Source organism: Cyrtonyx montezumae, unplaced genomic scaffold (genome assembly GCF_038088225.1).
Source record: "Cyrtonyx montezumae isolate F1298 unplaced genomic scaffold, pur_monq_1.0 scaffold_18, whole genome shotgun sequence".
In the NCBI taxonomy this organism is placed as follows: Eukaryota; Metazoa; Chordata; class Aves; order Galliformes; family Odontophoridae; genus Cyrtonyx; species Cyrtonyx montezumae.
The window spans coordinates 11,914,490-11,939,653 of NW_027071914.1; the positions used below are offsets into that span (position 1 = coordinate 11,914,490).

A 25,164-nucleotide genomic window follows, 5' to 3' on the forward strand; every position below is an offset into this window, starting at 1 on the left:
AATCCAGTAGGTTTCTGCTGATGTTGTACAAAACAGCCCTTTCACAAAAAAAAAAAAAAAAAAAAAAAAAGATTCAAGAGAGGAGGTACCTTGGATACCAGTTATCCTCAGAACTGGCTCACCTCTGCCCTAAGCATCACCAGCAGCCATCCCCCCAGCCTGCCTGTCAGCTCTCCATTCACCACTATCACGTTCAGTCCACCCCTAAACCAGAGTGCTGGGCAGAGCTCTGAATATCCAGCACCAGCTCCCATCACCTACGGAAGTCATTCTTGGATGTCCAGGGCACCAAGACTGAATTTCAAAGCTCATCTCAGTGTGGGAACCTGACTGCCTAACAGTCACATGGTTTTCTTTTAGATGAGAGGTAGGATGCTGTTTTAACCCTGACAGTGGTGCCCTGCAAAGGTCAACGTGTGGGAAGATGCAGAAAGAGCTGAGCAGTGCGATGATATCTTTTTCTAAATATCACAGAAGATATTGCTGTAGATTAATTGCACTTGGCAGTTTCATTAACAGAGCTGCATAGTGAGGTTGGATGCTCCCATCTGATCTTCAGGGATCAAGAAATAAAATGGGCTTTTCTGGTATTGCGTGAGAGAGATGGAGAGATTGTTCCTGGAAGTACTGCTGGGAACTGGGAGGGGAATTTCGAGGAAACAGTGTCACAGCAAACAGTATCCTCCGGTCACTGCTGTGTTTGCAAACCACTCTCCTGGGATACCTGCTGGGAGGTCAGGAGCTGTCTGCTTGGCAGCACAGTCCTGTCTAGTGCAGAGCAAAAATAAATCTTTGGCTTCAGTTGCAATCCTTGCTGAGAGCATCACGGTGCCAGCAGACAACCCCACATGGACAGCACCACAGCAGAGGTTTCTCCAAAGCGCTCTCTGCTTAAGCAGAGCCACGCAGGCCCTGATGTCACTACTGGCATACAGGTCTTTCCCTGCAATCTCTTTCATTTTGGAAGAGACAAAAGCTTTGGAAACTCTAGGCAGACGGAGCCATTCATGGAGAAACCCCAGATATTTGTGTTCACTTTGCAGAACTCCAGTCTTGCACAAAGCTCTCCTTAGCAACAGGGCTCCTGCTGCAGGATCTGCGGCTGCTTTCATCCTCTCCTCTGTCACCAGCAGAATGTAGAATCTGCATCTCTGCCTGCTCAGACCAATGCAGAGCTTAACCCTGTGCAGACTAGAGGGCTGCCACAACACCAAAACTGCAGCTCTTCAGATAGCAGTGTGCAGAGCTTACACTTGGACTTCCTACCTCATTTACTTCCCCTGTGGCAGCCAGCTTAAGCCACATAGGGTTGGAGCATCCACGAGCTCCTGCTCCTGAAGCAATGGGGAGTGAAGCACAGAGGGACACGGGGAGGATGGGATGGTCCCACAGACGTGCCCTGCTGCCAGCAGGCTGAAGCACAGTGCCAGGCATCATTGCACATCGGTGGCAGCATGTGTGTGGGGGGGACTGAGCGTTCTGGGAAGCAAGGCAGAGGGACAGCACATCCTAGCACAGCGTTCGCAGTACACGGGCCATATGTTTCTGGAAATGTCAGAGTAAGAATTGCAATAGAAGATGGAAAATTACTTCTTGATCCCTTCTCCTTCCTGTAAGAGTGCTTTTTTGTCTGCAGTGATGTTTGAATTTATCTCACTGTGAAAGCAGAGTCAGGGCTGAGGAAAGATCAGAAGGAAGGTTTGGGATGCTACCACAGAAAACTAATGGCCTTTACCAATGTCCCACAGCCCCAGTACTGAAATGGACGGACCAGAGATATGAACAAAATTTGGTGCTTAAATATTTGCAAGGTCAAATGCTCCATATTACTCTTGTTTTTATTCACCAGATATTTCCCAAACACTTATTTTCCATATAAGTCTTTGGTTCTGCGCTGATGCTATTCATTTAAACATATACGGAAATTACAACCAAGACATGGGAAATGCCTTCCCATTAGGGGCATAATTTGCCATTCCAACTATTTTCTAAAGCAATTGCTTACTAGAACATGCAATGGGCTGAGGAGGTTTATGTAGTCCCCATTCTTGTAAAATCCAGAATGAAGTTGGTCTGGGCTATCCAAATTACACCCGTGGTATAAAATTTGAAGCAACAACTACTGTGGTACAAGTTATTTAAACTATCTACCAAATTGCTCTCTTTGGCTTGCAGTTATGGGTGGAGGTACTTCACTTTTAACGCCCAAGTAAAATCAGCTCCACTGCTGATGGCATGAAACGTGTACACAGAAAAGGGAACACCATCCTCATTCATCAGACACACCGTTGGTGTGTTGGTGCTCCACATTCTTGTCATGACAGAATAGTTCCTCCTTGAAGACTTCAAAGAGACACACCTTTAGACTTGCAAAGGAACAAGAAATATGAAAGCACAAGAGAAGTGAGGAAGGGAGCATGACTGGATGTAATCATAAGACAGGAGTTTACACTGGCCATGAATAATGCAACAGTTCTGCCCCTGGAGAGCTGGAGCCTTGGAAAAATGTTTTCTCCAGATCTAATGGCTGAAACAATCCATTACAGGTGCCACGAGAAGCATCTGTCTCCATTTACATCCCCATTTGAACAGATCCGGCAGCTACAAATTGTGCACTCATCAAAGGACCACAAGCCACTCGTAGCAGCCAGCAAGCCCTGAGAGCTGTAAGGAGAGTTTACAACCCACGAAAGGCCAAAAGGTCAGATGAAAGCCTTGGCCACATCTCAGAGTATGTTGTAGAATGTGCAAAGGCATCAAAAAGGTTAAAATAACATTTTGGGTCATGGATGGCTTGAGGTACACAGACAATAAGTAGAGTAGGACTGTGGAGCTTGAAGAGGAAATGACTTCCAGGGGTTTTACAGACATCCATAATAAGAGGAATGGTTGGGAAAAGGTGAATAAGACACCAGTGTACCTTATTTCTCCCAGGAAAAAATTAGGGGAACACACTGAAGTGGTCAGGCAGTAGGCTTAAGACAGAAGAGGTATTTTTCCATCTGGTACAGCAATATATCCAACTATGCCAGTTTGATTTTCAGGACAAATGAATCCCAAAAGACAATACAAATGTTCAAGGGGTAGCTCCACCGCTAGCTGTTAACCACGATAATCCAGATGCACACTCCAAACAGAGGGAACCCTTACACTCCAGATAGCACCAAATGAGGTAAGTGTCATTTGTACACTTCCCTTAAACATCTGCTACACACAGTTCTTAAAGACAATGTAATGACTACCTCAGTATTTGGTTAGGCCCAGTGTAGTAATTCTGTATTAGCAAAAACAGCAAAAAAGACTTTTTATAACTTGGCACTCATGTTATACAGAATGAGATTTTGGTATTTCTCTACAGGTATGCTTTGTATGTTCAAATGTGATGGACACAATTGGATGGAGGAGTAAGGATTATTTCAGAATCAGCTATATTAGATCTGTTATTTATGCACACATACACAGTATTCAGAATAAAATGCAAATCTTAGAGCAAACTTGAGCCTCTTTTTAAATCTTTAAGCAGTATGTAAACAAGCTCTTTCATTCTTTCTGGGAGAAACTAATTAGTGTTTTAAAGATATTAGAAGAACACATTGAAAGACCAAACCCTGATGGACAACAGCATGACTTGCCTTCTTATCTGATTGTTGCTATAGTTTGCTCTCATCTACACTGAACAGCTTTTGAACCGCACAAAGTTGTGAGTTTTCTTCCTCTCTTTTTTCCCAGACCCTTCAGCCTCTATGAAAGGTTTGGTCTCCTCCTTTTACACTCAGTTTAAATGATCAGGCTTTTAATGGGCTGCTACGCTTCACTGACAAGCATTTTTTTTTTTTAATAATGCTACATAGATTCTTCATACAAATACATTTTCACTGCCTTCTTTCATCCTTAAGACATAACATTAACAAGAAATAACTTCTTATGCTAAATGTACACATAAAACACAAATATTTACCCTATTTTCTAGTTATGATTTTTGTGTACCTTCTAAAACATGACAAAATATCTTGAAAATTATCTAGTTATTTTCCACAGATTTTTCTAATTTACCCCCCCAAAAACACTGCACTCATGTTGATTGCCTGTGGTCAGGTCTGGGATCCCTAGGCAGAGGACCAGTTCTGTTCTTGCTTACTTGGAACAGTGCCATTCAAAGCTCTGGGTCTCACTATCAGCTGACGTAACTGAAGATATCCAGATTCAATTCCCATTTTCAAAGAAACATTCTAATGAATTCTGTATGAGAACAAGATTTTTGGGGGGGATTCTGTGCTCTATGGTGTTCTCCAGTAGCATCAGCACCGCTGTTCTGACTTGAGAACTGTTTTTTCTGCCCTCAAGTCTTCGCCAAAGTGAATTGCTAAATCAAGCACCTCCCAAGCACAGGAGAATCCCTCATCTGGGGGGAATGGGTCTTCTTAACCAGCTGCCTCCTCCCAGACAAGTGGGCTGGTATCAGATTGAGAATGCAAGACCAGACCCAAAGCAGAAGACAGCCTTGACGTTCACTGAGTTAACATTACAAAGGACTCATCGTTGTTGTCTGAACTCAGTGGGAAACAGCCTATGCATGTCCCCAGAACACCTTCCTCTGACTCAGATCCTGGCCTAATGCTTCCCTTTGTCCTTTCTGTCCTTTTCTCTGTCTCTCCTTTTCTCTTATTCTTTTTTCTTTTTTTTTTTTACCTCTTTCAAGACTTTTTTCAATCAACCCTAAGGAGACAGCCCCACTCTTATTTGCTAAAATAACTAGTAGTTAAATGACTGACATTTAAAGCAATATCTTCAGCTTCAACGTTGCTCCACAGGGAGAAGATACAGTGATGAGTGTGTGGGGAGAAGGAGGAATAGGATATGGATCATGCTTTTGAGAGGTTTTTTTCCCTTCAGGCTGTCTTCAGACTCCAGCAGACATTACTTCTGCTGGAGCTCTTGTGGAGAACACATTTCTAAGCGGGAGACAGACAGAGGGCAGTCCAAGTAACGTTGGACTGAAGCATTGATCAAATGAAAGGCCATTACACTGAAAGCCTCAACAAGGAGGACCTTTGGCTACCTGCTTTTCTCCCTTTGTGAGTCAGTACTGCAAGATCATTCTGAACTGCATCAGAATTTGCAGAAGTCAGCCAGCACCTGATTGGCAGCACACAATGCTGAACAGGATTAAAGTACATTAACTGAGATTGGACATCTCTAGGACAAATACACATACAGACTTGTGCCATTGAGCTTGCTGTACTCGTGACATCATAGAAACTCGCAAGGTTTTCCCTTCCCCCAGTAGACTGCAAGTAACACACCAGCTGGGACATCAATAACTAACAGCATCCCTACCACAGCCAGCTTTCCAGCTTATACAAGTGAACTCAAGGCAAACTTTCATACAGACCTTGTCTACCTGCTTTCCCCCAGGGAGCAGGGTGCAATGATGCTTTCAAAAGAGCTTCAGCAAAGCACCTGTCGGTGTTCTGTTTTGTTCTAGTTTATCTGGGAGAGAGAGACTTTTGCACTCACACCTGCAAAATCTGCTCACTCATCTAGGTGAGATTTTTTCCATCTTTCACCAAAAAAGTTTCCCTTACAAGCAAGGAATACGGTGAGCCAGCTGCCACCTAATTAACAGATGGGCTATTCATATGGCTTTCCAATTCCCTTGGAATTTCACAGGATGAACTGTCCTGTGGGAGAGCTTTTCTACCAAGATTTAAACATAATGTCTGAAAAACACAAGGAACCAGCTTCTCCGCCATTACCATGTAAGGTTCTACTATTTAATATGCTCCAGCTTTATTTCCATGTGGAACAAGTTTGAACAGTAACAGCAATAATCCTTGCTTATGATTGCACACAAAGAGTGAGGGCAAGATTCAACACTGTAAAGGAAAATTGCATCCAATGCCATTTGGCTGAAATCTCCCAAAGAACCATCTCTCTGCCTGTGTCTATTCCTCACTCAGGAGAACCTCTAGCAGCACCTCTGTGTGCTAATGTATGATATGTATAATATGCATATCTGCATTTACTGAGCCACTTGGAACCTCATACCACTCCTCTCATGATAATACTACGCACCAAGATGAAGAAAAAATGACACCAAAAACACCGCCCCAGCCAGTGTAGCTCTGTTGTCTTTTCCCAGTCCTCCAAAACAGCCCAGAGCAAAAATTTTGGAGCCCTTCCCAGTAAGCAGCTACTAAAGGAATTCTCACTGGACGTGGTAGGCACCTAATGGTATATGCAAAGAAGAATTTACAACCCACTGCAAGGACTTGCCACTGATGAACATGTGGCAGTGAGTAGAGAGTACGCGCAGGAGTTGGTGTCGGGTGTATTAGTTTGGAAGTAAAGGGACCGTGGGTGTTTATCACTATTACTCAGTGATGACAAGCCAAAAGCAGTTGTGGAAAACCTAATCAGCAGCTGATTCACCTCCATTGTGAGATGCTCTGCTGAGGTATCCATGGGCAAAGCAATGCTACCTGACAATTTGAATGGTTCTTATTTTTAATACACAAGTGATGGGGTTAACAGTGCTAACAAACTGCATTATCTACGCATATGCAGTTTGGTTTTTAAAGGTTTAGGGTACAACGTGCTGATGATTTCAAGGGAGCTGGGCTGGAAACTCTTTTCTCAAAACTAGAATCTCTCAGAACATAACCTGAGTACAGAAGTAGGTTGCTAGCCAAAACATCAAATATTGTGAGACAATAAAAATCACAGAAGCCACTGCTTCAGCACTGTCTCTGCATAAAAGCCAAGGTTTTAAATAAGAACGTTTCATAATCAGAAGACCTTGTCCATCCTTCCTTCCTTTTCATTTTCCCTACTAAAACCTATGCACAAAACACGCGTCTTTAAGAAGTCTTTCCCTCTACATTCTTCAGTGCAAGGTGAACAGACAAAAAGACTCACACTTGTGCCATCTACAGGAAGAAGGCAATGGGAAAAGAAGGTAAGGGGCCAAGTAAATCCTTTCCTCCCCTCCCCTCCAATTCATTTTATAGTCAGCTCTTAGTTGATTTATACAAGAGAAATAAAAAAGTCTATAGGCAGGACAGTTCATCTCCGTGACAGAAAACACACCCAACCCTACTGCTGCTCGGGGAACTTGAGGGCAGGCTGCTTTTGGATTATTTTGCATGAGGTTTTTTTCTTGTGCTTTCAATTTCAAGGCTGTTAATCATGCCTTCAGCTTATGTCACTATGAAGTCCCTTGCAGAGAACAGGACCCAGAAGTAGGCTGCTTGACATCCTATATAATGCAGCTTCATTTGCTAAATTGCTTTTCCTGCACTGATGTTATAAGGTGCTCAGCTGGAGTCCATACACTAAATCTTGCTTCCCCATGGAAATGGGCTGACAGAGACCCAATGACACATTGCAAATGCATTTCTGCTGTTAGCTCTCATAGGGAAAGTTAATACTATTTCTATCCCACATGCAGATTTCCTCTGCTGGAAAAAAAAAATAATAATAAGTGCAGACACAAAAGAGGCCTCCAGTGCAAGGATCTGTGGGGAGAACTGACACAAAGCCTTCAAAAGGTGTTGAGAGAATAGGTGCTTTGAATGCATCCCAGGAATCAGGTCTGAAAGGACAGGGAGAGGTAGGTTACCCTTTCCTATGCAAGCAGCTTGGAAATGTACTGCAAAACGGCTGCATCCTTAAATATCCTAACCCAGAATTGAGCATTGGCTGTGCTTTTAAAAATGGTACACGAGAGAGGAAAGAAAGCACCCAAGGGCCAGAGAGGTGAGCAAGGAAATCTGGAGTAGCAGCCTCTCTGAAATGACACACAGAATCATAGAATAGTTTGAATTGGAAGAGACCCTTAAAGGTCATCTGGTCAAACCCCCCTGCAATGAACAGGGACGCCTAACAGCTCCATCAGTGCTCAGAGCCCCATCCAGCCTGACCTTGAATGCCTCCAAGGATGGGGCTTCCACCACCTCTCCAGGCAACCTGTGCCAGTGCCACGTTGCCCTTACTGCCTCACCACATGTGGGCAAACACTGGCCAGCAGGCAACTGAAGTGTTTGCATCTGCTTCACCCACAGACGAATTCACCTCCCTGGAAATGAGATCCTGCTGCATTCACCCATACTTCAGCACCTCAGCTTAATCAAGAGTTCGTTCTCCTTGACAGCCTCTAATCATCATCCAGCCAGTTTACCGAAGGAAAATTTTTTTCCTTTCTGCTAGAATTCATTTTTATGACACCTACCATAAGAGATTTAAAAAAATTAGGCATTAAAATGGTTTATAGAGGGTATTTTTATAATCCACTAAGCTGTTTTCCATTCCCACAGATATGACATCTCTCAGCTATAATTTATAAATGCCATCAGTTAACAGGCACAGAATCTTATCCTACAATTTCTCCTCTCATATGCTTTTCCCATTTAAACTTTCTGTTAAATCTTTGCTGTGCTGCTAAATCCAGAGAGATTTGTCCATAGCTGGGAGGGAGGAAAAAAATAAAAAAAGTTTAAGTAGCTAATTAGTGTCACTGGATTTGGGGCATCCTATCATGAGAGAATAGAGAGGAAACATGTCCTCAATAAATATTTTGGGTATTTAAACAAGGCCAGCGCCCTCCACACAGCAACATCTAATACCACTAGAAACCAAAAAGTATTGTAAGTATTGAGTGTCTGCTTTCCCATATAGAAATGATGAGGCTAACTTAACAGGCACATTGTGTTTCTTGGTGCATCTGGCTGTCCCCACAGCATGCTGGTAGTGACTGTAACTCAGAAAGGAGCCATTCTGGGATGTGGGCCGGCATGGAGCTGCAACTGTCATATGGGCTCCCAGGTCTTCTGCTGGAACAAAAGGCACAGACTCAGCAAGTGCTGGCAAAACGCAGCAGAATGTTGGGGGGGGGGAAGTGTGCAGTCTCAGTGACAGCCAGAAAAGATTGCCCAACCAGAAAGCAGAACAGAACTCCTGTGAAGAAGTAATAGGTTTGAAGTTATGATAATTTCTTCTTCTGCAAATCTCTGCATACACTGATAGTGCCATGAAAATGCTTAGCAATAATTGTAATTCTTGCAGTAGTTAGACGCTTTCTCTTTTTCCCTGCCAAGCTCAGACTGGAAAACTCCAGGCCTTGCCATAATCACTGCTACTAAGTCACAGCAAGCCAAAATAAAATAAAACATACATTTCTCCTCATTTGCCATGTCTCCAGCAAATCTGCTTAATCTCCACTGGGAAACTTGTACTGGACTACATCTAGACTTTAAGCTATGGAGGGTCCTGCTTTTGGAGACTCAATCTAAAAGGAATACTTATCAGTTGCTTTAATGGCAGTGTCCTTGTCTCTGATTAGCTTAAGCATGGTTCATGGACACACTCCTTGAAAGCCTGGTGGGGGTTCCAGCTGCACTCAGTTCAGGCACTTTGGGTAATGATGGGAGGGAAGTGCCCCCAAACTCTTCCTTACATGGAAGCAGAAAGAAAGCCTGCAAGACATGCAGAGGGAACAAGATATTCATTCAACGGTTCAGTAAAGACCTAATTCTATTAGGGTGTTAAGCTTGGCTCAAAGAAGTGGACCGACACCCTTGTAATCTTTTTATTTCCTATGGAAGTTTGTCAGCAAAACAAGGGCTTTGCTCAACTGAGAGTTTTTACAATATTTCTTCAGACCTTGAAGTCCACAAAGGGAAACTAAAGGCACACTGGCAGAGCTGAAGAGAAAATCTTCACCCGCCATGAGGATGCCTGTTGATATGCAAAAATGAAATCAAGAGAAGCTGTTCTCCTCCTTGCAGGGTTAGTATTTTAGATGCACCTCTGAGTTTCTTCCCCGCAGGAGATTAAACACTTCCCTGTGGGCAGCGGGGGAGTGGAGGAGTTGGTTCAATCTCTCCTCTTCCAGAGTGGCTTATTCATGTCAGCATTCATCCCCAGCCTTATGCTTGGCCCAGCTCTGGCAAGGCAGCATGGCACAAAGCAGCCATATGGGCCCAATCCCAGCACCCCGTCTCAGGAGGAAGGCGAAGGCAGAGACGAGCAGGTGAATCATGCTCCTGTCACTTGGGGAGCAGGGATGAATGAGTCTATGCTGCCGATGGAAAGGATATTTTCTGGCTGTCATTAACAGTGCCGTAAGAACAGATGGTTGGTAATACGTGCTGTGGCCACTCAGGACGGCCCCTTGGCACTTTCGCTTTGCTGTGCTGCTCTGAGGCAATGCCTGCCTGGGAGAAACTGTTCTGAGCACCCTGCATACCGAGGTAGTCTCTGTTCACCCACACAATCACTTGCGTGGCCTTAACCCTATGCTTCCTGGTGCTCCCACAAGAAGCAGCGTAGTTCTGCCATCACCTCCCGGATGTCATCCCCTACTGCTCAATGCACTATGATATGGGAGAGTGTAGGTACCAGCCAGATGGCTGTCCCTGCATCCTGGAGGTCTACAGGCCCTCCCAGCTGGGGTCGGGTCCATTCTGAAGGATAAACACTGCAAACATGAGCCTAAGCAGAAAGATGAGGCTAACATGGGACAGTTCCAAAATGTAAAGCCCCATGCTGTCCTATGGGTAAGTGATCACTCACTTTTCACCACTGATTTATCAACCCAGCAGTCACATCTGCCTTTCTGAGCACCCAGCCTTTACAGATAAATGGAGGAGCTTCAGAAATTAACAACATAGCTTTACTGGTGCTTTATCAGTGCCAGCTCTTTCCACACCCTTCCTGTGTACGAAAAATTAAAAACAAACAAACAAGCCGCAAGGATGAGAGAGCATCAAACAGTCCTTAGGATGCAACCTCTCCCAAGAGAAAAGAAAGTTGTTGACACGGACAAAGTCTCAAAGGCACAAGTAGGTCACCCGGGGCTTGAAGTCAAAGTCTCCATTTATTTCAGGGCATCAGGAAAGTGATTAATCTTTCATTCCTTGCAGAAAAGCCTATGCAGCCCAACACATCAAGTGCTGCTGTTTAAGGACTCAGACTTCGGCCGTACCCACTCTGGTGCCTGCACTAATCGGACAGCTCCGTGGTTAGAGCGATCGGGAGCACCATCAGAGGAGGCATTTCACTGCATGCCTTAACAGCTGTGGATAGGGCCAAACAGCAACAAATGTTGATTTAAAGAACACATTAGAGGCTGCTGCTAATGCACTTGCAACAAGCCTTCAGCTCCCATTTATCATTTGTCCCTGATTCTACAACTTGCCTAAAACACAATTCTCTTTTATTTTTTTCCCTTAAGACATATTTTCCAACACTTTTGTTTCCCCCAATTTTACCACTGATGTCTTAGCATACCCCCTTGCACAAGCTTTTCCTGTCATTTCTTGAGGAAAAAGGTGCCGCAAAGAAACTGTTAGAGCTCCAGAAAGTGACTTCTCAGTCATTTGATCTTGGCAGGAGATTTCTCTAGAGAACCAGAAAACAGAGTGTGAGACCAAGAAATCAGTATGCATTTAAGTGCTCTTAAAGATGTTAATTCTAGTGATTTTACAGTCCTAAGCCAACGATCAACATCCCAAATCTTCAGCACACAAATATAAGGATGAAATGCTGCTTTGCACAACTCCTAACAATAGGGAGATGCAATAAATGAAGGCAGAAACCAGATGAGACAAGGTCGTGCTGTCTTACATTTTGGGATTGCAACAGTTGCATGCAGATAGAGAAATAGTACAACCATGAGGAAAATCCTACTGCGAGAGAAGCAGCAAAATTTGGGGTTGAAGGCAGTGTTGCTGTCTAAAGTCCCAAGGAAAGAAAGACAGAAGTGCTGGGATCACAGAGTATAAAATCTAACAGGTTTTACAGGACCTAACAGATCTTCGGAAGAAGTGCAGCTTCAGTAGGAAAGGTTTGATCTGCAATCCCAGAAACTGACAGTGCAGAACCAAGCGCATGTATTTCTCTTCACCAGTAAGATTATTAATAAACAAAGCAAAATTAAGAGGAATGCTGTTTTCTCTTGGAATAATTCATGAGGGCGAATTACAGGAAGGCAGACTGAAGCACATCAGTCAACTAACCATGAGAACCCACAAAACCAGCTGCACTGCTGCTGTGCACCTTCACCACATCCCAAGCTCAGCGCATTGCTCACACCAACACATCTCCCCCTTCCCCTGCTGACTCTGAGAGTAAATTCCCCTGGAGCACACTGGGAGCTCTGGATTTTAAGCAGCCAGGATGTAACGGCAGCCAAAAACACCGGTGTGAGCCTAACTCATGCAACAAGCACAATTAACACTTGCTCTCATCACCTGCCTCTAGAGCAAATACTCTCAGAGGTTTGGTTTTGGAGAGCTCAACATCTGCACAGGTGTTGGGTGCATCAGGTGAAATGATGGGGAAGTGCCATTTTGCAGAGCTGTTTGGCTGTGGGATTTGTGCACAGGAGCTGGAATATCTTCCTGTTCCCTCTTCAGTACTTTGGATGCAGAGCAGCAAAGAGCACTCATTTCCCTTAAGAAATGTCCGGAGCAGATATACTCCCAAGCTTTGCAGAGGAAAGAGGGCATCAGGAGCACACCCCGCCCCCTGCCAGCCTTGGGCAGTGGTAACCAAAGACTGATCCCACTGAACCTGAGAAGAAGAAAACCCAGCGAGGAAGGAGATTTCCTTCCAAAGGTGGGTTCATTACCGGCCTTCAGGTGCCAGCCAATTCTTCCACTCTCACACAGCATCTTTAAGAAATGATAGATTGCACTGGCTCAGAGGAAACTGTCTGCTCCGTGATAATAAATGAGTTGTTAACAGAGGTAGCAGACTCCCAGATCCATTTGCGATCCAAAGGGCTTACAGCTGCTGCACATTTTTGCAATGCCAAAACCAAAGAACGCGCAGACAGCAAGGGAGAGGAGGCAGCCTATGAGCCTGTCTGCCTGCTGCTCTCCCGTGGCTAAAGAGAGACTGTCAAGCGCGATTTCCTTTTGATGGAGCCTTTTTAAAATGCAAATTTGCTGTTGTCGAATGTGAACGACTCCCTGCATTGACTGCAGGCAAAGATAGCCAAGAAAAACACGGCAAGCCTCACCCCCACAAACTACACCTCTGTAGCACCTCTTGCAGGTCTGGACACGAACCACCCCTACAAATGCCCGCAGCAGCACACCCGCACAGCTCGGATCATGCAGACAGCGCTGAGCACATCCTTGCTAAAGGCTCCTGCAGTCCCACCAGGGGATGATGCCTCACTTCAGCTATCCAGACACCAATTCCCTTCACCCTCAGTCACCCCTACACTGCTCCAGATGTCAACCATGCTGCCCTGGGATATAAAGGGGATATACGTTATTTTTTTCCCCTTTGTGTGCGTGTGTGTTGCTCTATGCACTTTACTAGTTTGGATTCACACTTTTACTTTTCCTCTGGAGATAAGTTTGAATCAGGACTCCCAAACTCACATTGCTATCAAACTCATCTGGGATTGCTGTCAGCTGGCCAGAACCAGAGCAGGGTGTGATTCAAAGCATCCCTGTGAATTCCGTCTGTATTAATCCAGAGGTTTACATCCAACTTGGCTCACAGTGTTGCTAAATAAAACTGCTGACATAGGCTACTTCAGAAATCACTTTTTTTTTTCTTTTTCATGTTCAACATTATTTTTTTCTCCAAGAAAGCTCACAAGATTGTTTGTTCCCACCTGGCCAAAGTGCTGCAGGGGCTTAGCTGTGCTTTTCCCACTAGCAACAGTGGGGATTGCTCAGTGAAATCCCCAGGTGCTATATGTAGAATGCTGCAGTTAGCATCTGAAGGCACTTTTCCCCTGATGATATTGTCTCCAGGATCCCCCCTGAGCCTATTCCTAGGGAATGGCAACGGCAGCTAGGAGAGCGCCGACAAAAAGGGAGAAAAGGATCTGCTTCAAGACAGAAAAGCAAACAGAAAAAAAATCATTAGAGCATTGCAACAGTGCTGCAGCGAGCATACGAAAAGTGAGAAATTGAAGAGGTTCTGAGGATGGGAGCACGTCCCAGACAGCAGCAGAACCCTGCCCTTGAAGGACTGTTGCAGTACTGCACTGGAATATGGACAGGGAACCTGAGAAGAGCAGTTTTTATACCATGAATAAATGTTTTCTTCACTTCTTAGCGAAACATCAGAATAGCACCACCACAAACTGCTTGCTTGTGATGCGGTGCTTTATAGATTGCTTGCTGGAAAATGTTTGGTACCACTGATACATTACCTGCACAGAGTTCTGAGCACTTAACAGGATACAGCTGCAGACATTTGGGTTTGGATTCCTCTCACCTACCTCTCAAGGTCTCAGGGTAAGCTGCCTGAGCCAAGCCTGTAATCTTGGCTTCCCGTATCGACAAGGGAGATAAGCACACACCTCTGGAGGGCAAATCCTCCTCTGCTAAGATGGGAGTCTAAAACTGTTCAGAAGGATCATACACTGGAGGGCTCTGCTGATTACAGAGGTCGCCTTGTTCAGTAGCTTAGATGAGGGCAACTAATCTTTAGAAAGAAAATTTAGAGGGGACAAATTCCCTTCTTCAAGCTTTAAGGACGTGGGACCTGCTGCTTAAGGACGCTGCTAAGACATGTGAGCAGCAACATGGCAGGAGCAGCTTGGGTTCATTCTTCCCCTCTCTTCCTCTGTCCCTCCACAGAGGCTGGTAAAGTTCTGCTTTGCACGGTGCTTTGCAGGGTAAAGAAAAGCTGAGAGACAGTTCTTCCAGCATTTTTGCACTGAAGACACCCAGATTGCCATCCCCACAGCTCAGAGCTGAAGACAGCAGGGTTTGGTTGGCACAGCCACAACCATCCAAGCAGACAAGACCCCAGAACTAGGACAGGCCACAAGAATAAATTAACTCTGATTAAATCCATGAAATGCACTCAGCTCTGCCTTCGCTCAGGACGGACTGGGGACAGCTGCTGTGCCTGGCTGTGTTTCTGGGACAGTGAACTGAAAACGGCATCGCTGCACAGGCAGGATGAGCAGCAGCTCGCCTACCGCCCTTGCTTGCAACAGCAACTGCCCTGCAGCCATACACAACACAGTTTGGCTTTCTATCACTTCCTTTGGAAGTTCATTAAAGGCATTAATCACCTTCAGCACAAAAGCATTTGTCCTGAACTCCCTGCAGGCCAGGCCTTGTTCTCAGCTGCAGCTCCATGGGATGATTTGCCCCTTTGCAGCAGTGTGCTGGCAGCTCAGATCTGCCCCCTGGGTGACCTGTACCCTACCACTTTCAACCTGCTCCCAAACCACTGGGATGGTTGTCCTGAAGCCTCCCCCTGCCACTTTACCTCACCACAGTCTGCACCTCAGAGTTTGTCCCCTACTTTTTCCCCTCACCAAACTGCCCTCCTTCTTGTCCATCGTGTCTCCATGACCATGGCCTGTCCTCATCCTGTGCTGCACCAACATGTCTGCATCTTCTATCTCAGGACCAGCACGTGGCCACCACTACACCTTGTAGCATCATATAACAAGCCATAAATAAATGCTATATGCTCATCATTCAGTAAAGGACACTTTAGGTAAAGGTTGAAATGAGAAGGAAAACAGAACCCACACTGGGTCTCCAAGCACTGCTCCTGACCCAGCATTTCTCAATCCCCTGCCCCTGTGTGCTGTCTGCTGGCATCCTCTCACTCACAGCCCCAGACATGCTGGACATTTTTTTTTTGCTGCTGCTTACATGCCAGAATAGCAACACTGTCCTCTTACTCATGGGCAGTGTTCAGTGGGGTGTTGATGCTGAATGGAAGAAAAGCCACCAGGCTCAGACACTTGAGAATACTGTCAGGCCAGCAGGAGTAAAACCACATCTGAATCAGTGTAGGCATTGATGTCATTTGCTCACTAAAGCTTACTGCTAGCAAACTGTTTGAGAGGGGAGAAATAGCCCTCCCTTCATGTGAGCTCCCCCCAACTTCATCCCTATCACCTACAGAGGCTTCTGTGCCTCTCCTCCAACCCTCCAGCCCCCAGGCTTTCATTTCCCTCCCACTTCTTCTCCATTAGCACACTTAGGGGACCTCACTTATTAAATCAAAGGGAAAACTCTCACAGTATAGAGCTGCAGACACACACTATACACACAAGAATCCTGCCATCAGTCAAACGCTACATCTCACTCTTAGATGTCAGTTGTTTCCTTGTGCACTCCTCCACACTGTCAAAAACAAATAAAGTCAAAGAATGAGAAGGCCCTCTTGAAGAAGCCAAGATAGGGCAATCTGTAGCTGCTATTTGCCTCTTCATTGCCTCTCGCTGCTCCTTCCTTAAGAGATCAGTCAGTGCTGCAGTACATAAGCACATCTGTTCACAAAGCTGCAACTTGGGATGGGGGCTGACAAAGGTGAGTTTTGCAGAAAATAGGGAAAACAACAGAGATACATTATTATCTTTTTTTTTAAAGAACACCCCAGAGGGACTGAGTGGATCTGGCTGCTAAGGGGCAGTAGAAGAAAATCAACTAGAGACTCATTACCGCATGAGCTAATGAGCGATCAGTTCAGCAGGTGAGCAGGGAACAGCTCCTGCTGGATGGCATGCTGTTATGTTAATCATCCAGCTTTATTTTGCAACATTATTTGCTGGGATGATGGTGGGTTGCTGACGGCTGAGTTCAGATCTTCATGTTACTGAAGACCTGACTTCCTGAGGAACCCTTGCAGCCTCCAGAGGACATCCTGTGCTGTACTAAATGCCACTTTTCCCTGGGAAAAATGTTAGCCTGTTCCAATCCTCCACAACAGAAAGCAGAGAAGTAAAACTCATCCCTTTTTAAAGGAGCGTAGTTCAAATAAATGCATCTTTGTCTTCAGACTTGTGTTAATACCACACCCTGGAGAATTTGGATCAGCAGAATATTAGAGTCTCACTGACTTATTGCATCTTTAAGGAGCATGTTGGTTTTGTGTTTGCTCAGAGCTCTACGTGCTACCGAAGCTAACTGGGATGGTTTCCATTCCTACTGGCAAAGAGCTATCGCCTTTGGGGCCCTAACCCTATTAAGAGAAATGTAAGTGTGTGTATCTAAAATTTCCACTGGAGTTTAGAAAGGGAACAGCACGCTTCCCCATCCTGCCTTCCTTAAAGCCACACAAAGGTTTCTGCTCTCACCTTGCTAATATGCAAAAAAATTAAGCCCATGTGTCTGCAGCTTAGCATTGTCCCTATCACATAAATACGCTTTATTTTAAAGAAGAAAGGATAAGCTTGAGAGGAAGCTGTGACTGTCACACAGTGAGCAGGTCTGCCCTTCGCTGCTTACTGCTTCTCAAATCCCTTCTTTGGCTGCTGCTAAGCGCAAATTTTCCTTCTTCATTCTCCTTTGCTTGTCAACAACGAATATTTGGATTCTCTGCAGATGAGCAGATAGATTTACAGGTGTGAAATTCCTACTATTCTTCCTAATTATGTCACATCAGCTTTTCTCCCCAGGCACCACTCCCGCAGCTCAGGATAAAAAAATAAATACATAAGAAAGTTGCGCAAAGAATAAGTGTCCCCATCACCATGGGTGAAAAATGAGTATACAAGACTGGGAGAAATCTGTTCTTTCCATGCCCTGCCAGTCCCTCAGCAGGGCTGCCTCACCAAATGACAGCAGATTGCCATCAGCATCCCTGCAGTTGATTTCAGGCCATATTCACCCAAGTCTCTCAGTGGCCAGCCCTATGGAGGCAGACAGCCCGTCCTGCCTTGTCAGCCAGAACTGAGGAAATGGTTTGGTGCTCATGTTTTAAACATTGAGGAGAGTGCATAGGACGGTTTCTCACCTTCCTCAGTGGTGGCTGTTGCTGCTGAGCACTCAGTATCCACCCCAGATCCTGCTCACTTTTTGGTAGCCTCTCCCCACACCTCACAGATTTCCTGCTTGGCAGAGATGCCCATCAGCACCCTCGCTGTGGCTGGATCTTAGAGTAGGGTAGGAGGTCTCACCACACAAATGTGCAATTAATGGAAAGCTACAGCCCACCCCTGCCAGCAGCTGAGCACCCTTAACCTCAGTTTGATCTAATGAGAATCAATGTGCTGATTCATCTGCCTACATCAGACCTTTTCCCAGAACAAAATCTAAGGAGATATATTTATGTGTAGTACTTATTTTGTATTAATCAGATTGTGTCTGATCACTAAATCCAGGTTTCTTTTGGCACTGCTTACTTGAAATAGTCATGCTGGGATCTACAGGGAAAAACATCCCAAAGCATTTATATGAGATTTCTGATATTGAAAAAATAAATACCAACATCACATCAATTACATGCTATTACAGGGCTGGGCTTACTTAGATTGTGGAAGTTTAATTATAAAAATTGCATTTTAATTGATTACTGCTGGAATAATTACAGTAATACCTTTCCAAGAAATAGCGGCCACCGTATGTTTGTCAACAAAGTAGATTCCTTTAAATTAAACATGCAATAATTGTTTAATTAAGCCAAATTTAGTTCCTCGTTTGAGAACATTCAGATGTTTGCCTATTCCTCCCTGTCTCTGAGAGGTAATTTAGGAGATAAAAAGCAATCTCCAGAAATACTGTATCTATATACACAAGTGCCCAAGAAGAAGAACAAAAATAAATACTTCATTTCATAGCTGATCTGGATCTAAGCTTGCTGCTATTGATAAGAACATTAGAACAGAGCAAGTGATCATGGCAAATCCCTTTGTAATTGCTGCTGGGAGGCTTGCATTCTTAAAATATGAACAGGCTCCCATCTGCATATCCATTTTCTTATACACAGAATGGATTCAACTATTGACATGCTAGCAGCATCCACAGACCCCCCTTGGCATGAAGACCCCACACTACTTACAGCTAATGAACACAAGGAGGGAAAGGGATTATTAATGCAATGGTCTCTTTGCAAGTTTTCATGCAGGTGGAAAATCCTATCACGCTTCTTTGAAGACCTCTGTGCTTTGGATGTACAGATCCTGAACATCCCACCTCAGCAGCCCAGCATGCAGCATGCACAAAAGCTGACTGATGCCCCAGCAAAGCTACAGGGCTCACTGCAGAACAGGGGGTTTTAGTAGCTGCTCATTCATGCAAAGTGGCATGAGTGCTGCAGGGATGGATTCACCCCGTTAGTGACCCACCTGGAATGAGCATCATTGCCTGTGCTCACCCATGGACTGCTGCCAAAGGCTGGAAGCAGAGTTTCTGCACCACAAACTAAATCAAGCCAAGGAGCTAAGGCTGAAGCAACTTGTATCCCCCAGGGAGCTGTCCTACACACAGGATGGGATGTATGTTGCATGTGCATGAATGAAGGCTGAGACAAACAATAAGAAAACTTCCCAGTGCTGCATGTCTCCTCTAAATAGCTCCTTATCTCCTTGTTGCCAAGAGCATACAGTGCTGCTGTTCACCACAGACCTCACAGGAGCAAGTATTTACAGCTCTGTCTATGCTTCAGTCCCATGTCCATGCAGTCGGCACGGAGCATCCCTCTTCTCTTAGCTTCAACCCACAGCATCTCCTGCTGCAATGGGGCTGCCCTGAGCACAGCCAGTCTCTGCAAAGCTGAGCAAGGCAGTTTGCTGGTGACTGCTGAGGTCATAGCATGCTTTTCCAAAAATGGCTGAAGACAAAATTTGAGAACACGTCCTTAAAGATGATCAGCATGGTTTTGCTCTGCTACATGGCCGTGCAAACCTTTCAGTCACACCACCCCATCATTTTCCCCGTTACAGGCAGCTGGCACTGCTGAATACTTCTTTCAAAGAAAGGGCTGCAATTTCACAATGCAGTTGTGATAGTCTTCAAAGAAAAGACATCAAAACGTTAAATGTTCTACTCTTTACTTAAGAATGCTCAAGGCAGCTGCTGTGCATATTCGTTGTATGTCAGAGACCACTAAGCCCAGCTGCAAACACAGAGCCTGCTCCTTGCCATATATTTGGTGGGATGGAGGTGAATTCAGGAAGATATTTCAGCTATTGAAATGTGCCCATGTATCAGAGCTAATAACATCAGCGTCAACCACATCAGAAATATGAAGTCACCGCACTTTCTATCTACTACTTTTTATTTTCTTTATAATTACAATTAAACTCATAATTTGCTCATCTGCTGTGCACAGGGACCACAGAAACCTCAGGCTGACACTGCTCTGTGAGGAGGCATTCGCAATCACTGAGTAACAGCAAGACGACCACAACTGGAAGCATAAGAAATCCTAAAGTGGTTGGGCTGTCACAGTGATGCCACAGCAACAACAGCATCCTCCTTGACACTGTACAGATATCTCGCTTCTGTGGATATTGTTGTTACCAATTTATGATCATCACTAGCACATTGTTAACATTTCCCTATTACTGTCACCTGTGCGCAGATGGGAGCATCTCATACTGCAAATTCCCTCACTGTCACACCAAAGCTCACCCAGCCTAACAAGCAAGCAGATCCGTGTCAGGCAGAGGTAGATGGTGTCACAGTCGATACTGAGATACATTTTGCGTATGATCTCCTTAGACAAGGTGCTGTCATTTTGCTGCAGTTCATCCTGCCACTCCGCCACTGCCCCACAAGCTGCCCAACAAGCCTTTTGCTTCTGCATCATCACCGATTCTTAACATATATTCTGTATTTTGGATAATGCTGCTCCAGGCATTTGCCATGAGGGCATTTAGCACACAGGGATGGCTCCTACGGGAAGGAAGGACGTGCCTTGGGGCTGGGACTTTACCAGGCATCCTGCTGGAGCTCGCATAGGGACAGCATTCTATCTGCAGGGTCCAAACACCCTCAACCAAAACCATCAGGGAAAGAGGTAATTCCAACGGCAGAGAAATGCTGTGTTCTCTATCTCCATGGGAACAAAAACTGGTATTATAACTGGCAGCGTGGCCAGCCTTCTCTCAGATGGTAAGGACCTCTGTGTGGGCAGGGCTTTATTCACTGTAAATAAACAGATCTTCCTGCTGATATCCAGTCTTGGCAACTGGGGAGGGAAATTGCTGGAAAATGAGGAAAGAGATAGTTCCTGGCAAAAGTTTTAGCATAAGAGTATCTCTCAACAGCATGTTTTGCTGTTTTTGTTTTGTTTACCCTAAGAGTACATGAACCAACAATCTTTTGCACTCACAAAACAAATGCTGCTTTCCATAGTCTTGAAGGACTTAGGAAGTTTTTAATTAAAAAAAAAAAAGAAGAAGAAGAACGAGGACAAATGAAGTTGGACTGTGCAGCGTGCTTTGCTGGTCTGATCTAGGACAGTGTGCCCTACATAGAGCTCAAATATAACACCCTTTGGGAGGCCGTCTTGCTTCCATTCAGCTTTAGTGAGACCACCCCCACCCCTGTGGTATTAATGACAGATTTTTTAAGCATAACCAATATCGTGGCCTTGCTATCGTTGCTAATGCTGTAAACAAAATCATCTCAGGCAGACAGAGAGGGAGGGACAACTACGCGCAGATGGAGAATTTTATTCTAGTGATATTCTTGCAGTGTCTGCTTTCTTCCTGCTACCAGCACTGAAATAGCTCATCCCTGGCCACAGTCAGCAACTCTACCCCAGGTGGGTGACACTTTCCCTTGATAGATATGGCCTTTATTTTTCCCTATTTTTCTAGTTCTTCTGCCAAGGAATTGCCATTGGATGGAGCTGATATAGCTGCTCTTTCTTGATAGAAATCTTGTAGATAGTGAATAAAGGGATATTAAGGAGAATAGAAAATCTTTAGATATGTCATTAGATAGACCAGTGAAAGCAGAGTCAAATTATTGCCTCCCTCTTCTATGCCTTACAGGCCAAGAAATCCCTACAATCTTGTATTTCTAAATCCTCCAGTGTGAAAAAAAAATCAACTTATTTTTCTTTAGAGTATTATGAATTCTTCTTCTCTACATTCTTGAGTGCTCTCTGTAGAAAAGCAATTTTTCTTTCTGTGTATTTCTTAGCAGAGACAACAGTTTTTGTCCACATCCATCCCACTCTCCATAAGAGAACTGCAAAGAGGATGTTTCAGTGAAACTAAAGGCTCCTACAGACATAAGCCAATACCAATCCAACACACTCTACGAGGGGAAAGAATTTCACTGGTACTTGAAACTAGAACTCTCTTAGCTCTGTCTCTGCAGGCATTCCTCTTATAGTACATCCAGACTCCACTTGCATCAAGGTGCAGTTTTCTGCTCAGTCTTTCTTACACTGCAAGGACAGATGGCTATATTGGGGCTGGATAGGAAGTGGCTCACGCTAAACAGACATTTCTGTGCTCCCCGTGGGTGGGAAGGGGTGGCTTCATTGTACAGCACAGCTATAGGGAAGATGGAAATGAAACTTCAGCGGGAGGAATTGGGCAGAGGTTAGAGAAACACGAGGAAATGAGTTGCTGAGGGTTTTGTACTACTTAGGAAGCGTTGGAAGAAAATGCAAGGCATACTGAATAACAGCAGTGCCACCTCACTCCTGCGTCCTAGCACACCCCAAAATCATTCAGAAATCCCGTGTATTTGGGGTTTTCTCACTTGAACCCTGAAGGAGAATGGCTCATTTGCAGCAAGATGTTCCCTTGAGGAAATTAAGTCAGGAGTAAATAAAAAAGCAAAGTAAGTGAAAGCACGGCAAAGGCCGCTACTTACAGGTGTATGTCATCTCAAAGCTGTCGCTAATGTTCACAATGTCGATCTGGGGAAGGAGCTTAGGGGGTTCCGTGAGCTGAGACAGCGCAAACCTAAAAGCCGCATGTTCCTGGGATTGTTGATTAGGAAATAACCCCCCTGGGGAGAAAAACAGAACGAGAAGAAAAGTCTTAAGCACACCTGTATTAGCAGCCCCTTTGGTCTGAAATATGCCTGCAGACGGGGTCTGGAGGGATGCTGCGGCAGCCCTAAATCCTCCAGCACACCTGACCCAAGGGGGTTCATGCCTGCTGCAGGCAGGCTGAGAGCAGAAATCCTTACCATTATGCAGTGCCCGGACCACAAACGGGAGCCTTGATGCATCCCTGAGCTCAGCAGCCCACAGGGTCAGGCTGAAGCTCAGTGTTAAGCTTTTAACCTCCTCACGCTCCCCATAAAAGTGCTATAAAAGAGGAATCAGAGTATTCCTTCCTCTTCTCCCACTCACAATGAGGCCCAATTTCAACCTTGCCCTGCACGCTTGTTTCCTGAGGGGTGCAGACAGCCCTGCCAAGCCTGGTCCCACACTGGGCACATGGGGACAGGACTGTGAGAGCTGGAGCCTGGGCCACAGCACACACCTGCTGCTGCTCCAAGTATGATACATGGAAAACCCCTACATTTAACAGATGTCAGTGTCCAAACTCAGATTGGGCAGGAAATCAAAAGCTTGATCCTGAGAAATATCCACCCGAGCAGAAGCACAAAAGAGCCCAGAACCACGGGACAACATAAATCAGATGGACACTGGGACCAGGCTAGACCCAGCTCAGAGCTCATCTCTCCCAACCCTGGGAAAAGTTTCCCACTGCTTCTCCAGCAGGAAACTTGGTTTGCGGCAGATCCCTTGGCAGCCTCCAGGACTGCCTCACTATCTACACGCATTTACAGTGAGTACTGCTATTTGCATTATACAGGGAGGGAACCAAAGCACTTTAAAAGCAGGCGGAATTAAAATAGAGAACCAGGAAACATCGTTACCCACCGCCCCAGGGCAAGGTGGCTTTGGGAATAAGAAAGTATGAGGAGACCCATGCTTGATCGCCCATCTTCTGTATGGAGGGCATCTCCTTGGTGCGTGGAATGGGCTATTTGCGCACGAATATCCCCCACTCCCCCGCATGCCCCCCTTCTCCATCCTGATCATGAGTGTCAGAGGAATTGGACGCTGGTAGCAGAGTTAGGCTATCATTTGTGTTTGCGGGAAGGAAGAGAATCTGGGATGCTGCATGCATTTAGGGTATAAGGGAGGCAGGGAGGAAGGGATGCAGCATCAACAGCAATAAAAGCAGCGATTGTGCAGCAAGGCTAAAGCAGGAGTTGACTGAACTTGGTGGCTTAGCGATTGATTGGCATTGTAAGGAGAAGGGAGGTGCGAAAGGGAACGGGCATGCAAGGGAAGGGAATTTGGGTTACAAATCATCGTCAACAAAGATCAATGGGAGAGTAATAATAAACCTGAGGCTGGGGAGGGAGAATCGCTGAGAAGTTGCAGAAAGGGAGGGAATCAAACAGGCAGCGCTGGCACACAGGGGAAGCAAGTAGCATGAAATGAAAAGAGACTTGAACGCAAAATCTTCCTCCAGTAGCTCTGCCCTTATTCTTTAGCAACAACAACAGAGAGCGCCTGTTTGTTACCTCTCGTCCCAGTTACCCACAGATGAGAGCATCCTCACAAAAATGTATAATGCAACCGCTGATTTTGCAAATGCAGCAACGCACAATGGCAGCCCAGATATTTCACAAAGCAAGAAACGAATAATTGTTTTTTCGCGCTTCCTCCATTTCAGTGGCACTTTTTCTCCCTCTGTGCTGGTGTGTACAGGCATTTATTCCCAATCCACCCCTCCCCCAAAGAAAAATTGGTACATCTCTGCTCTTGCAAAGCTCATATCAACACGAAAATCCAGCCCGCGCTGTTCCCCTCACACACACACGCATTTTCCCCTTTACAAGCACACTAACAGGTCAGTGCCCCCCCCCACGGCCCCACTCCACCCCACGTCTCGCCGTGGACCATCGCTCCCGACCGGCCCCGAGCTCCGCACTCACCTATCTGGATATTGTTGGGAAAATTGGCCCCTAACACCACCCCTAGGAAACTGGTGCAGAAGAAGGCAAAAATGTGCTGCATATTCCCTTTTGCATTGGCGAAAAAGAAGCCCAGTTCCGAGCATAGATTTGATTTTTCCCCCGCTCTGCTCTCTTTAGCTGCCTCTCTCGCCTCCCCTCTGCTGCTCCTTCTGGATTGCGCGTCTCCTTCTGTCGGAATCCAGCGCTGAGACTGCTGCTTACCAGCGCCTGATAGCAGGATTAACTGAGCCCTGTGAGAAAGAAAGAGAGCCCGCTCCTCATGCACATCCCTCCCCCGTCACACACGCACGCATGCACACCATGCGCTGCACCGCGATGCTTTGCCATCTCCGATGAGTCGGAGCTCAACAGCTGGGCTGCCCCCGATCCGGATCATCCCCCAGGACCCTGGTTGAGGTCTCTAAGGGCAATTCCTACCTATCCCCAAGTTCCTGGCTCCCCCCATGCAACCTCTCCACTTCTCCTGGCAGGA

General features: G+C 45.6%; 1 protein-coding gene across 2 annotated transcripts in view; it reads right to left on the reverse strand.

Annotated features, from left to right (window-relative positions):
• The window catches only part of GRIA1 (glutamate ionotropic receptor AMPA type subunit 1), a 107,218-nt gene extending 82,271 nt beyond the window's left edge, over nucleotides 1-24,947 (reverse strand). For both annotated transcript variants that reach the window (XM_065734675.1, XM_065734676.1), the window contains exons 1-2: nucleotides 24,651-24,947; nucleotides 22,560-22,697 (exon numbers count right to left, since the gene is read on the reverse strand). In XM_065734675.1, coding sequence (XP_065590747.1) covers nucleotides 22,560-22,697; nucleotides 24,651-24,732 — 220 coding nt within the window. In that variant the 5' untranslated portion in view covers nucleotides 24,733-24,947. The remainder of the gene's footprint in view (nucleotides 1-22,559; nucleotides 22,698-24,650) is intronic.
• Nucleotides 24,948-25,164: the final 217 nt, after the last annotated feature.